Source organism: Volvox carteri (assembly GCF_000143455.1).
Source record: "Volvox carteri f. nagariensis unplaced genomic scaffold VOLCAscaffold_6, whole genome shotgun sequence".
NCBI lineage: Eukaryota > Viridiplantae > Chlorophyta > Chlorophyceae > Chlamydomonadales > Volvocaceae > Volvox > Volvox carteri.
In genome coordinates, this window is record NW_003307549.1 from 2,382,476 (window position 1) to 2,395,804 (window position 13,329).

Consider the following 13,329-nt stretch of genomic DNA (forward strand, 5'->3'; position numbering starts at 1 on the left):
CCCCCCAGACNCCCCCCCCGATAAGTTACAAAAGCACCGCCGTCCCAAATGCCTTTATCAGGAAAAATTTCAGACTTATCTTGCTGTTTTTGTGTTTGTTCGGCGTTCAAGTCGTTGCCTTTTGCGTGTTTGTCTATGGAAGGACCGGTCATACATTCTGCTATGCCGCGTTGACTCACGGGGTTGACCTTCTTACGGCCCCTCATACTTATTTTATGATCGATAATACTAAGTTCTGCACACTACGGAGCAATCTGGCAGCAATGGACGTTTTTGGCTGAAGGAATGAAAATGTACGGATCGGCCTCACTTTGTTCCTTATTTCCAAAGGCCAAAAAGGCCTCTTTATTCCTTAAAAGTAATATATTACTTAAAAAAAACACTGGTGATAATAAACACTTATATCGCTTGATTCATTTTCGACAGGAATGGCTGAACTTGCTGCTTTATGCTTGCTTGTTAGTTTTATTATACATGTCGGCGTGACCAGTCCTTATAATGCAAGTCAAGGTGTAGTGCACACACACATTCCCGAATACAGTGATATGACCAGTTCATATACAGCGCTGCTGCTGCCTGCTGCAAGCAGGCATACATGCCCAGCCCGCTCCAAATCCCACCGCTCTTGCTTCCTTTGGCGTTTGACGCTCGCTCTGGCATTCAAAATTACGGTTTCACAACGCATCCAGGCACTTCGAAGCTATGCAGGAAGCCATCAGCGCCACGGGAACTGCTGCCGCCACCGGGGCCACCTCCACCTCCGTTTCCGCCATCACCACCACCGAAGCCACCTCCACCTCCCCCGGAAAGTATTCCTTCAAGCTGTAAGGTATGTTCGTACACATGAGAGCTTTACAAGAATTGCAATCCTATTATCTAGCTGTTTACTGGTATTGGATTTGGCCTGTGCTGGAGACATGACACTCCACCTTATCCGTCATCATGCTGAATCTACACCCACGATTCAATCTACTGCAGATATCGAGTCTTAATTGCACCTGCCGCAGCAGCTGGACGATTGCCGCTGGCTACAATGCAGTTTACGGCCACTACTGCTCACCAGTTTTAACTATGGAACCAACGCTTGGGTGCGTGGGCCTGCGTGTGTTACTTGGCCGCTGTTGATCCGGCAGAATCCGTCGGATGCCGGTGGTGGGTGTTGAACCTTAGCGATCCAGCGAGTAGTCGGCTAGGGTGCTTGCATGAGGGTGCCCCGAAATACCGGTTAAGACAGGTTTTCGCCGGGTAGCGGCCACAGGTGAAGATATGCCCCCCTGTCCCACACATCACACCATCATGATGGTAGGCCAAGAAGTTAAATAAGCCGAGGATGGCCAGATAGAACCATAATCTTCCGTGTACACCACACATTCACCCAGAGCCCATCCCCAAAAGTCATACGGCTTGCTTTTTATTGGGCGGGGCCCCAGCGTGAAGCGCCCAGGGGGGCCCCGACCTGTAGGATTGCCCATGTCCGTGTGTGTGTGTGTGTGTGTCCGTGTGTGTGTAACGGACCAAACATAATATCTCGCCCGGCTGAGACGCGTTATAGGTACTCTATAGCATTCTCTATTGCAATGTATCTCGCCTGTAGCCAACAAAGATCGTATGAGCACAAACAAGTTTGGCTGCCTCAATTGACCGAGGTCAAAGTCACATCAACGCCTCTCGGGCTAAATTTCATCTCAAAAAGGTGCCGTGTATCTCATCATTGATTTCCGAGATGACAGCGTATGATAACTTGAACACCCAGCTTGTGTTACCATTTGCCCGCACGGGCATTCCGACTTGCCACCAGCAGGCCGACAAATTTGCTTACATTTCTCTATGAAGTACGAAAGCTGCTCATTTGTACATTTACTTTAGCCAATGCTCGGGGCCTCCTGAGACTTGCGGTGTGCCCCGATGAAGCCCGCGGCTGTGGGGCAGATGGCTGTGGGGCGGATTGCTGAGGCCGCTGGCGCTTCAGGGATAAACATCACAGACAGCACCGAAATTCACCCAGCTTTCGTTACCATTTGCCCGCACGGGCATTCCGACTTGCGGTCTGCCGCACTGTCCATGCGGCATGCAGCCGGGATGGATGCGATTCGCGTGGAGCCCGCAGGCGGTGCTGACGATTCCGCCGGTGCAAGCTTAGCTCTCACACCATCAGCACTGCTGCAACAAAGCACATCTCCCACCGCGTTGACACTACCCATCAATTGTCACACGTGCCGCGCTAGCTACCGGCCTGTACGGATGCAGGGGGGCCCCGCCCTTTTTCCGGCTTCGAGGAAGCCGACACCCGACTTGTTACACCTTGATTTTGTGCCGCAGTTGCGTCGTGACACCGTCCTGCCCAACCTTCTTGGAGAGCCCTTTCCAGCTTTGCGACAGAACACTGAATGCCACCTACTGTGCCGGTAAGTATGCACCATACATACGTGCATGTCTTGATCGCTGTAGCCTGCTGGTTGGCCAATTGGACGGTTTATCATGCATGTTTATGCATTTTCATGAATGCAGTGACGGGATAGGGATGAATGCAGCCGCACCTACTTGTAGGGCTCCGCAGTGCCTACCACCATCCACAGCATTGGATGAGGCCTACAAGTTGGGGAGTGTATAAGGACTATCCATTTTCAGGCCTATCCATGGTAGCATAGCGTAATCTATGGACCACAGCTATGGTCTATAGGTTGTTGTCTTTGTCTAAACCGTAATGAACCTGTTATCTTGAAGGCAATATCAATTATAACATGGCTCAGTCATATAAACAAACCATGAAAATGTACAGAAGGCTGCTGGGGCTTAATTAACGCAAGGATGTGAATTGACAACTTGGCAACACTCTATGTGCTGTATATGTCCACGTTCCAATGCAGGTACACGGGCAACGAGGCCACCACCACCACCCCGTCTGAGATCCCCTAAGACCCCACGGCTAGCAACGACACGGAATAACTAGATATCCTGGACAGCCGGTCATGCAACGGATGCAGCGGATGGAGCCGACGGACACACATACAGCTCAACTACCTGGTACTAGCTAGCTAGCAGCGGGATAGCTATCCTTATAGTGCATGCATGCCCTTAACAATCCAAGCTATAATAACGTACAGCTTAATGTAACACTTAAAACACGATATATCATCATATGTCGAGTGTTTAGCGGGTATCGAGTTGAGTTTTGAATATAAAGTTTAGCTATACACATACACACAGTATATGTCTTATATGGTATATTGCTAGTATATACCCTTACCCAGCCAGTAGTAGATGCTCTATTGTGGCGCACATTTATGCATGTTGTTACAGGGTGGTTAACTTCGCCAGTGGCCCCCTTTCCGGGGGCAGTCCCTGTGAGAGGGGCACCCTAATCCATTCACCCCATCCGATTTCAGAATGTATTCGTTGGGTTCAGCAACTCACCACCAGCATGCAACCAAATCGAGCGGATCAATGGCGCCTCTTCTTAATTCCTGGTCAGCAAGTTGATTTCATCACGTCCTACACCGTCCACAAGATGGGGGGGCATCTCCCATTTCAGCACCTCTCAATCACTTGAGAGGTCAGCAAGTGGATTTGAACCCTGGTCGCCCGGGGACAGAAGCCAGGCCTTAACCTCTGCCAGCCACCCGCGCATGTAAGTTGGCCCTGACAAGCAGCTGCAAGTAGATAGATCGCTCCGAGCTCGCTGTAAATGAGTCGATTTATAGAGCGGGACAAATCTCTTAGGATTCGTTTAGGCCGCGTGTATGGTCGGTGGCCATGCTTTATCAATAGCTTCAGGAGCAAGCTGCGTGTAATGCTCCGTTTTCAGAACTTTTTCAAGGTATACTATCGTTCCTCGTTTTAGTCGGATATCCGTTATGGAGTGCTATAAGAGTACTGGATTGTTAATAAACGTGCAGTAATTCATTCAGGCATGGGGAGGCGAGTAATAGTGCATCTGCTGGTCGGTTGGTTTGCCCATCGTTTGCTGCCGTAAGACCAACTATCCGAGTTTTAGCCAGCTGGTATTTAGACCATGCTGTCGATCTTTTAACCGATATCTAAAGACCATGGACTCACGGTCTATAGATGAATCGGATGTAGGTACAATAGCAACCTATAGAGTCCGTTGTTATGCCGATATGTATGTGTAGACAATCATACTATCTTATGGTATATGAGAGCTGCTCTAAACGGGTCGATGCGAGGCGGACGTGTGTTATTAACACCCTAGCCGACGTATGGGTTTTCCCACAGGAGCCACCAGGGTTTAAGCATGCCGGTATCTGAAATGGATGGGAGCATCTCCATCTCCTAGTAAGGGAGCACGGCTGGTGTGGCTCGCACACATCGGGGCTGTGTTGTCCGGGTCATTATTGGACCAGCAGGTGCTCATGCGTTACCATACTATCACCCGGGCCACCATATGGAGATCAGCGAATATGAGGACTGACGTTGACTAGCATTAGGTGGAATCGAGATAACGGAAGTAGCTGCTCAGTAAGCGGGGCGGCAGCAGTGATGTAAGAGGCCATAATCCAATTTTAGGTGTAAGGACGCAAAAGCATGAGCACCCCTGGTTATGCTGTGCTGTGTGACATTGGTATCTAGATGGGACATCGCGACTTCTGTATCAATCTTCGGGCCGGCGGTTCGATTCTGGCAACTAGCATTAATGCCAATTGACGATTCCATGGTGTAATGGATAAACCAGCGCGCAATGCGTGAGGTGGGATGGCTCCAATGCTCGAAATAATGGCCGAGAACGTCCATTGCTAAGCGGGGGGCAATTCAACGACGCAAAAGCCAATCTGAGCATCTCGGGTTACGACTTTGCTGGTTACAAGAAGGAAGCAGACCTGTGGACTTGTCCATAGCCAAGGCAGTACTCCCTACTGCCCTACTATGGTAGATAAGTCTCACTATCTTCACCCTACCTGGCACGACCCGATATATGTGTCTAGGGAGGGTCGCGGCTTGATAGACTCTATCAAGGTGGATGTTAAGACTCTGTCACGCCAAAACATCTGGAGCACACAAATTACGTGCCACGACCGAGTTAGTCGCTATCCGCAGGTGGCTAAGCCAACCGAAGGTAGTTAGGCGAACCGCGTATTGATGTAGTTGAGACTTTGGGTGTTGCCTGACTAGCGTATAAGGCGCTTTCCGTTGTGATTTGAGGATGTTAGGTTGTCGTTCATCTGTCGTGATCCATCCGCATTTCTTATGTCTGTCAGCACGTCATATGGCGTGACAACTCGGAGTCCACCAACGTCATTCCCTTCATCGTTTGCTCTATCGACGGATCACCGTCTGGCTATTGTAACATTATTACCACGACTTGTGAGAGCGTGTGGTCCAGGCCTTCCACGGTTCTGCCAGAGTGATTGATAGGTGCAAATGTTCTTTTACTGCAGCAATTGCCATACCTTATGGCCAGGACAGGCCAGTTGTATCTCCTGGCTTTCCTGGTGTTCCTAAAGCTTACGATTCTTTAGATCTAATTTTTTGTTTGAAGCAATGGATGCCATGGGGCCAGAACCAGGTTTAATTGTTTGGGCACGGTACCTTTTATCCGTTACAGCATTGAGGGCGTTCGTTAATGGCTCACTTTCCCACCAAGTTGCTCTCACAGCGGGTGTGCGGCACCTTTGCTATACTTGTTTGTCGTGCAGGCGCTCCTGTTCTGGTTACAGCACAATTTAGTGGGGATTCGCCTACCCCAAGCAAAAACAGAAGTGCTTACAGCGTTGCAATTTGCCGCGGCAAATTGCAACTTATCATCGGCCGATGATAAGTAAGTTGTTTTAGAGGGAATGGAAACAGCTTTTCTTGCTTGTATGCGGGTGTACACACAGGCCTCTGGACAGCAGCTTAATCTAGTAAAATTTCATTAGTAACCATTACTGCGAAAAGGCATTTCCTGGAGGAGTTCCTGGTAATAGAAGGATGCGCCATTTTGTGGGCCATTCGTACATACGACAGGAATCCTGGTGCTGGCGCCCATGGCTTGATGACAAAGGTATGTGCCAGGTTTGTGTGGTAGCGCACAGACCAGCATGGGGTCGCTCTGGTCAGGAGGGCTGTTTTCCTTTGTTTAAACCCTAAAACCCTTGATATTGTACTTGCAGTTGAAGTCGACTATGATAGCATCCGCAACAGCTTCTGGACGCTCAAAAGAGGTGTCTGTGATGTGCCTATTGTTGCCACCGTAGCTGAGATTGCGCATTTCTGGAGCGTCAAGGTTGATGGTCACATGTTCCAAGCCTGAGCACTTCCACATGAGCTCGTATCCTTGCATTACCCAGTACTTGTATACTAGTCTCTTGTGCAGTGCATGGGCCAGCAGGCCAGCGGGCCAGCTGGCTCTACTCTTCGTGAGTCTGGAGCCCACTGTAACAACCACACACACAGTATCCAGACAGTTCGTTTATGGAAACAGCCTTGGCATGCAGGACATGCTTGCAGCACTCCCAAGCTGACATTTTTGGGCAACTCCAGCGTGAAGCGCCCAGGGGGGCCTCACCCTGTAGGATTGTCCATGTCCATGTGGCCGGGTGTGTGGCCGTGTTGTGTAACGGACCAAACATAATATTTTCGCCCGGCTGAAACGCGTTATTGGTAAAATATATTGCATTCTCTAATGCAAGGTATCTCGCCTGTAGCCAACAAAAATCGTATGAGCACAAACAAGTTTGGCTGCCTCCATTGACCGAGGTCAAAAACAGAGGTCGGCAAATCGGGTGGGTCCTGCGGGTCCGTACCACAGTACCCGCAGCCGAAATCCGGGTTAAGACCCCGGCTGCGGGACCTAAATGACTGAAATTCGACCAAAAGACGTGATTTGCAGCCTCTATTGCGGCCCATAGGGCCGCGCGCTGGACTCGAACTCTCTGTTTGACTTTGGGTGCATTTCCAGTGCGGATTAAGGCCAGAGTAGGGCATGGAAGTCCTTGGTACGAGCTTACCACATAGTTTCGTTCCATAAGGGAACCAAAGGTTGGAAAAGCGAGATAAGTTTGCCAACAACTTAGCCGTTTGAGCAAGTATCGATGGAGGACAGAGGGTTAATCCCTGGCCTTAATCCGCACTGGAAATGCACCCTTTGTAAAAGACTGCCACGACCACCTCTACACGATTCGGTGACGGTTATCATTGATGAATTATTACATTTCTAGCGTCTGTACCGACGACTTGCAGCTGCCGCAGCACTTGACTTGGTCAATTGTTGTAGTATCCTTAAGACGACACAACCATAGATGGTGGTATCGAAAGATACCGGTTGAGACAAGTGGAACGAATAATTAGTCGTTGTAGCAACCACTTGGGCCTCGCGCCGATAAGTTCCCAGTACGACTGGGCGGTGCGATGTTCGGTTGACCATAGTTCACAGGAACTACTCTCGCCCGGTGAAGCAGACGAACCAGGAACGCAGGTTCCAGCTTTACGCAGGTAAAGCCGCCGCCCATACGCAGGTATGGACTTCCGCAGCAGTGCGGCATTAGGATGGCGAACTCGACTGGCAGCAGTCGTAAGCCGCCAATAAACTAATATTAGCATTAGTTAAACCTGTTATCAACGGCAGCGGATACAAACAGGTATTAGTTAATAATAGCAGTGTTAGAACTGAACGGACCGGCATCTGACCGTTAGGCAACCGAGCCTAGAGCTTAACAGTAAGCATACAGGATACAACAATTGTGGACTTTGGCATATTGGTCCCATGTGGGCTATCCTTTACAGAATCTTCAGCATATTGCTTGTATTTTCAGCATGATTTCTAACTGCTGGCCGCGGCATGTCGGCGGCATCTCGCCGGGGAACGAAGGAAACGCGTGCAGAAATCTCCAGCGGTCGACAACGCACGTTGGCCGGCGAACCCTTTTTCGGCCTGCGGAACGTGCAGCCCTGAAATGCTGTTTATTGACCGATTTTTTTAGGTTTATTAGGTTTTTTTAGGTTTATTAGGTTTTCTAGGTTTATTGACCGAAGTTATGCCCTCCCGCAGCCGTAGAAACCGATTTGCCGACCTCTGGTTGGAATCGCGCCGGAAAGGTGGCTAATGAGGCAGTTGCATATTTGTTGGTGTTAACTGTTGTTGGTTGTTGGCGATTGATTAAGGTAGGAATTGCGGTTGCAAAGTGCTGACAGGTCCTGGCTGCGTAAGCCATGCAGTTTGAGATTGCACGGCATTAGGACGATAATAGGTCATGTTGTTGCGTCTCATCGAAGTGTATAGCAGCTGTGCCGGTGATAGGTTGTGTCACAAATGTACCTGTTTTGACGAAGCCATCAATAAAGGGGATTTATTGCAGGTATTAAAGCAGCTATGGTGCAAGGACCAGCGACCAATACAGCGTTCGTACATATCTAAAGTGCGAAGGCCACGGCTGATATAAGTATGTAAAAGGACATGTGCAATGGTTATTACTATAAGAGAATGATCTGTTTTAGTTTGCGATTCGCAAGCAGGTACTGAACAATGCGCTTGTAGTCTACGAAAGCTATGTATGACACTCCGAACTCCGCAGACATTCAAAAGCTCACCAGGTCTTCTAATGAATAATAGGAGCAAACCAATAACGATGACAGCAGCGATCAGCACTGCAAATGATGTTGGGCTTTTTCGTTGTTCTCGGTCGGGCAACGGGTTATACCGTTGCGTGTTTGCTGCAATAGCTCCTTGAACTGTATGTTAAAATTTGCATGAGAAAATTTTAAATAGACATGAATAATTAGTGAAATGTGCTGCGTGAAATTTGACAGTACGCGGTTGCACATCGCAAGCTTAATGATAGATAGAAAGCTTATCGAACAGCAAGGTAATGACCTTGCTATGAATGACGGATAGGTACTTTGTTCATTTGCGAAGTTGGTAGAAGGAGTAGTAATAAGCTCGGCGACTTCGTACACCAAGGTCGACGCGCGCGGAATTGACCAGGGAGAACCTCCGATGAGTGCCTTATATGACAGAAATCACGGAATTGCGGCTCGAAAATGACTAGCGAAACTCTCCCTAGAAGTGCTTGTACGACACGGAAGAAAATGACTTGCAAAGGTTATAAAGGCGGGGGCAAAATATTTGATTTGGAATACTTAACCAGCTGCTTACAGTTGGGATCAGCCCACTGCTGGTGCTGAGCAGAATGGGGATTCTGAAGTCCGGCGCCGTCGTTCGAAAACGTCAGCTTGCACACGGAATTCTGTTTTTGCTAGCAGCGATTCTGCCTGCTGTCGGTTACATGGAGCAGCACGCCACCCGCCGGCTTCGGAATGTTGTAGGCGACAACAACGGCGGGGCCTCAAAAGGTAATGAATAAATCATCTACAGCTGATATCAGCGTTTTGAGGGAACGGTAATGGCTTATGGTTATAATCGGATGTGCGCGTCGCATACTGCATCTGACTTGCTTACAGTCCCCTTACGTAAGTAGCGCGTGTGCGTCTCGCGGACATCGTTTCACTGGACCTTCAGTACTTGTCACGCCAATACGAGAGAAAAGCGAGACGATTATCCTATCGAAAAAAGAAAGGGTGCTGCCGCTGGGTTGAAGAGCACAAGCAAGTTTGTTCCCAGTCCCTGTTGCTCGAATAATAACGCGCTGCTGATGTCAAATATGACGGACACGCACTCAGCCAACCTTCATTTTAAGTATATCGCTGCGGATTTAGCAATACAATACAATACCTTCGAAGCTCCAAATGCTAATAGCAGTGTCTGTAATCGCGCAAAGGCATCAAGGAACTTGCATGGCCGTTACTTGACAGTTACTCTCAAAAACAATTCAGCAGGAGCGGGACTACCCTGTCGAGCTCCCGCAAATGTTTTGCTCCCGCCTATCCTACCTATCGCCTGAAGCTCGCATACTTATTTCCACCCGCGCTAGTCTCTTACCTTATCCCCCATTCTCCCATTGCCTTGAACTTCTTCCGTTTAACACGCCACCACAGAGGCTCGGACAGCAGCAATGGAACCCTTCCTGGCAATCCGAAACACTGAGACCGCTAGCAGCAAGGAAGTACATCGACTGTACGATCAGGCTACAATTGTATCGTACATTGCCTACCCCCTGTTCTGTGCAGCAAAGCCCCTGGCAGAATCTCCTGGTGGGTTCACTATTGTTGATCATGATGTTCATCCTGTGGACGGTTAGCATCAATCATGCTATTGTTCCACGTACCTCCTGGATAAGGCACAGGTGTATCGTATATCGTAGTGGAGGTGTATCGTAGTGACTGCTTAACGAAAAACGTTGTGTGCGTTGCGCCTGCTGGGGATTTACTGAAGCGGGCAGCCACCAGAGCTAAGCCAGATCATTCAGGTTTGGCAGATAGATACATACATACACAGTGCCCCCGGGAGATCCCGGGATCGAGACCTGTAAGGGTCGAAAATCCTTCCGATGGTGGAAGGTGATTTGCCCCTAGCCGATGGACGGTGGTGACCTGGGATAAAGTAGACCTGCAAGCTGACAAGGAACGGAGTTGGGCCGCCGTTGATCCGGCAGAATCCGTCGGATGCCGGTGGTGGGTGCTGAACCTGAGCGATCCACTGAGGGGTCGGCTAGGGTGACTGGATGAAGGTGTCCCAAAATACCGGGGAAGGCAGGTTTTCGCAGGGTAGCGGCCACGGGTGAAGATGTGCCCCCCTGTCCCACACATCATAAATAAGTTGCAACCGCCGCCTCAGCGTTCTCAGCATCGCCAGGTTGCTTCGCTCTGCAGTAGCTGACTGCTGAAAGTGCCTTTCGATATGCTGCGCTTTAGTGCATCCATGTATTCGCAACGTGTGTCATGCATGGCAGCAGTGCGTGCTTAGCAAGTCGCGATACATAATACTGGCCAAGTCTCTGTGCAGTGTCAGCCCTTTCAGCTGTTTCGAAAGAGTCACCATAAACACAATAAGATTACGTAACTGCAATGTCAGGCGCCTCGATGTCATCCCTGCTGGCTCACCATGTGTAATAGCGATACGGCACACATATCGCCGATAAACACACGCTAAGGCGCTCCACCAGAATCTATCGTGAGATACCACTGCATGGGGCCTCCTCGAGGAAGCCCACTACGGCCTCAGTAAAGCTGCAGGAAACACCACGGCCAAATATTCCTTTATTAACACTTGGCTGTGATGCAAATAGTGAATGGAGGAAGCAGTCCATCCACAGGCAATTCCAGACAGGATGTTCACTTTTCATTGATCTCATCATTAAAATTCCTTCTTCCGGAGCCTCCTTAGAATTGTACGCTGCCTTCAAGCAAATTTATTTAGTGATATGAGAGACATGGATGAGGCAGCTGAGAAGGGGTGATAAGAAGATGGAAATGCAGGTATCACTGGTGCTTCCTGAGATATGGAGGTGTTCTCACAAGAAATTTGATTTTTGCTATTTGTTATCATTTCGCGCTAGAAATAAGCTTTGCTCTGGATCTTTGTAAAATAAATCCCGTGCAGGCTCATCCAGCGCACTTCTGATGTACCTGAGCCCCGATGTCTTGCGGGCCTACGCCTCAAAGGCCGGGGTCTGGAACTCGAAGCTGGTGGAGCAGCTGTTCTACTTGTCAAGGAGCCTTTACGGCGTGTTGGAATTGCAGGTGCGTGCATGGGTATACTAACAGCAAGCGGTGCGGTCCTAGCCCAGTAAGTAGTAGGAAGTGACACGGTAAAAAATCAAAACCAGGTGCAGTAGCTGGCCGCTGAAAGGGCCTCTCGAGATGCCGGTGGAGCGCTTAGGTGTGCCGTGCTGTGTATCAGCTACTACACCAGGTCGTTCAGCGAAATATATAGCTAGATCTTATGCGTGCTCCCTGTGACCCTGCCCGCAAATTGACCGCACAAGTTGGCGCTGTGCATTATGCCTGCTAGATGATGATCATGATGAATGGAGTGGTGCGTGCTACATTTACACCTTTGCAGGCCTGCCACTATCGCATGTTCAAGGCTTTGATCAACATCTTCGATTGGGTCCGCGACAACATCCCACTGCTGCTGCAAGAGGTGCCAGGACAGCCACAGGCCACAGCCGCCTGGCCCGACCTAACTGCTCTCTCTGAAGCTGACTTCACTGCAGCAGTTAGCGATGCACTGCTGCTGAGGGGTAGCGGGGGCGACCAGCTGGCCGACGCCGCCGCGACCATATCAGGGCCCTGCAGCCTGAGTATAACCGAATTTGCTGCGTTGGTGCCAAACATATCCTCAGTCTTGATGCAGCTCCATGCTGACCTTGCTCAACTACAGCGTGTAGGTGCTGTCTTGGGTATGCCGCCGGCACAATCTGCAGTGGGAATCCAACCTGCTGCAGCTACAGCAGCAACGGATGATAACCTCGCCAGCACTTTTGGCGACAGCATCCAACAACGTCGTGCCATCCTTGATGAGGACGTGGATGCTGCTGGAATAACACATCAGCGAGTGAAAGTGCACCTGCGGCGAGGCACCACTTTCCGTGCCCTAACCCACTCTGGTTCTTATTCTGGTGTCGCATTCCGTGGCCGGCTGGGAAGCCATACATCAGGCCCTGATGATCCCAAGGGAAACGATGACAGCGGTATTGAAAGTATTGCAAAAGCCTACCGTCGCCGTCAGCTAACAAGTACTGCCGTGCCGTCTACATTCATTTACTCAATGCCGCCAGGCAACTTCAGCATCAAACCGCCCTCAGCCAACCCAAGATTACTTATTCCGATAGTGTTCCATATAATGCAGTACGTTGATGCTGGTGGCAGGGGTATTGGTCCAGCCAATTACGAGCTTTCCCCTACTTATGCAGCGCGCATTGTCCAGGTTGCAAACTACATGGGCAAGCCAGCTGAGATCTCCTTCTTTATCAAGGTCTGACATTTTGCTATCCCTGCCTGTTTGCGTGAATGTCCCTGACATATAGAAGCACCTATCCTGATCGTAATACAGATACATAAGTCAAAGTGGGCACCGGAGGTGCTACACAGGGGTGTAAACACATGGATGCTACATACATAATACAAAATCTTCATATAATATTTGATATAAAATATATCTTTATACAGTTTCTAATTGGCACCACCCCAGCAGGCCAAACAACTAATAACCACACGCATATGTCCAGTGCGTTATCGTTATCTTGTAACTGTATTGCCTGTCTTTGGTTTGTTTACGCAGGAGGTACGGTGCAACTCAACTGCATATCCATACCTACTGCTTCGGAACCGAAATGACTGGCTTTCTATGCCTGATTGCAAAAGCCAGAGGGCCTGCTTATTATCATCCGCTTTCACCACAAGGTATGAGGCAACTAGTAGCCTAACGAGAGGAAACGTCCGCGAAATATGTGAATTCTCTACTGCTTGCGCTCTTCTAAGTATAGTAGATAGGGA

General features: G+C 49.5%; 2 protein-coding genes across 2 annotated transcripts in view; both read left to right on the plus strand.

Moving 5' to 3' along the window:
• VOLCADRAFT_103515 (uncharacterized protein) overlaps nucleotides 1–2,941 on the plus strand; it is a 5,185-nt gene extending 2,244 nt beyond the window's left edge. Inside the window, exons 4-8 of the mRNA XM_002947391.1 lie at nucleotides 690–829; nucleotides 979–1,018; nucleotides 1,039–1,088; nucleotides 2,320–2,405; nucleotides 2,868–2,941. Coding sequence (XP_002947437.1) covers nucleotides 690–829; nucleotides 979–1,018; nucleotides 1,039–1,088; nucleotides 2,320–2,405; nucleotides 2,868–2,916 — 365 coding nt within the window. The 3' untranslated portion in view covers nucleotides 2,917–2,941. The remainder of the gene's footprint in view (nucleotides 1–689; nucleotides 830–978; nucleotides 1,019–1,038; nucleotides 1,089–2,319; nucleotides 2,406–2,867) is intronic.
• Nucleotides 2,942–9,335: 6,394 nt separating this feature from the next.
• On the plus strand, nucleotides 9,336–12,814 carry VOLCADRAFT_87840 (uncharacterized protein; the record flags this gene model as incomplete). Its single annotated transcript, XM_002947392.1, has 4 exons — nucleotides 9,336–9,402; nucleotides 9,928–10,083; nucleotides 11,432–11,571; nucleotides 11,894–12,814. 4 exons carry the CDS (start codon nucleotides 9,336–9,338, stop codon nucleotides 12,812–12,814), a joined length of 1,284 nt encoding a protein of 427 aa, XP_002947438.1.
• Nucleotides 12,815–13,329: the final 515 nt, after the last annotated feature.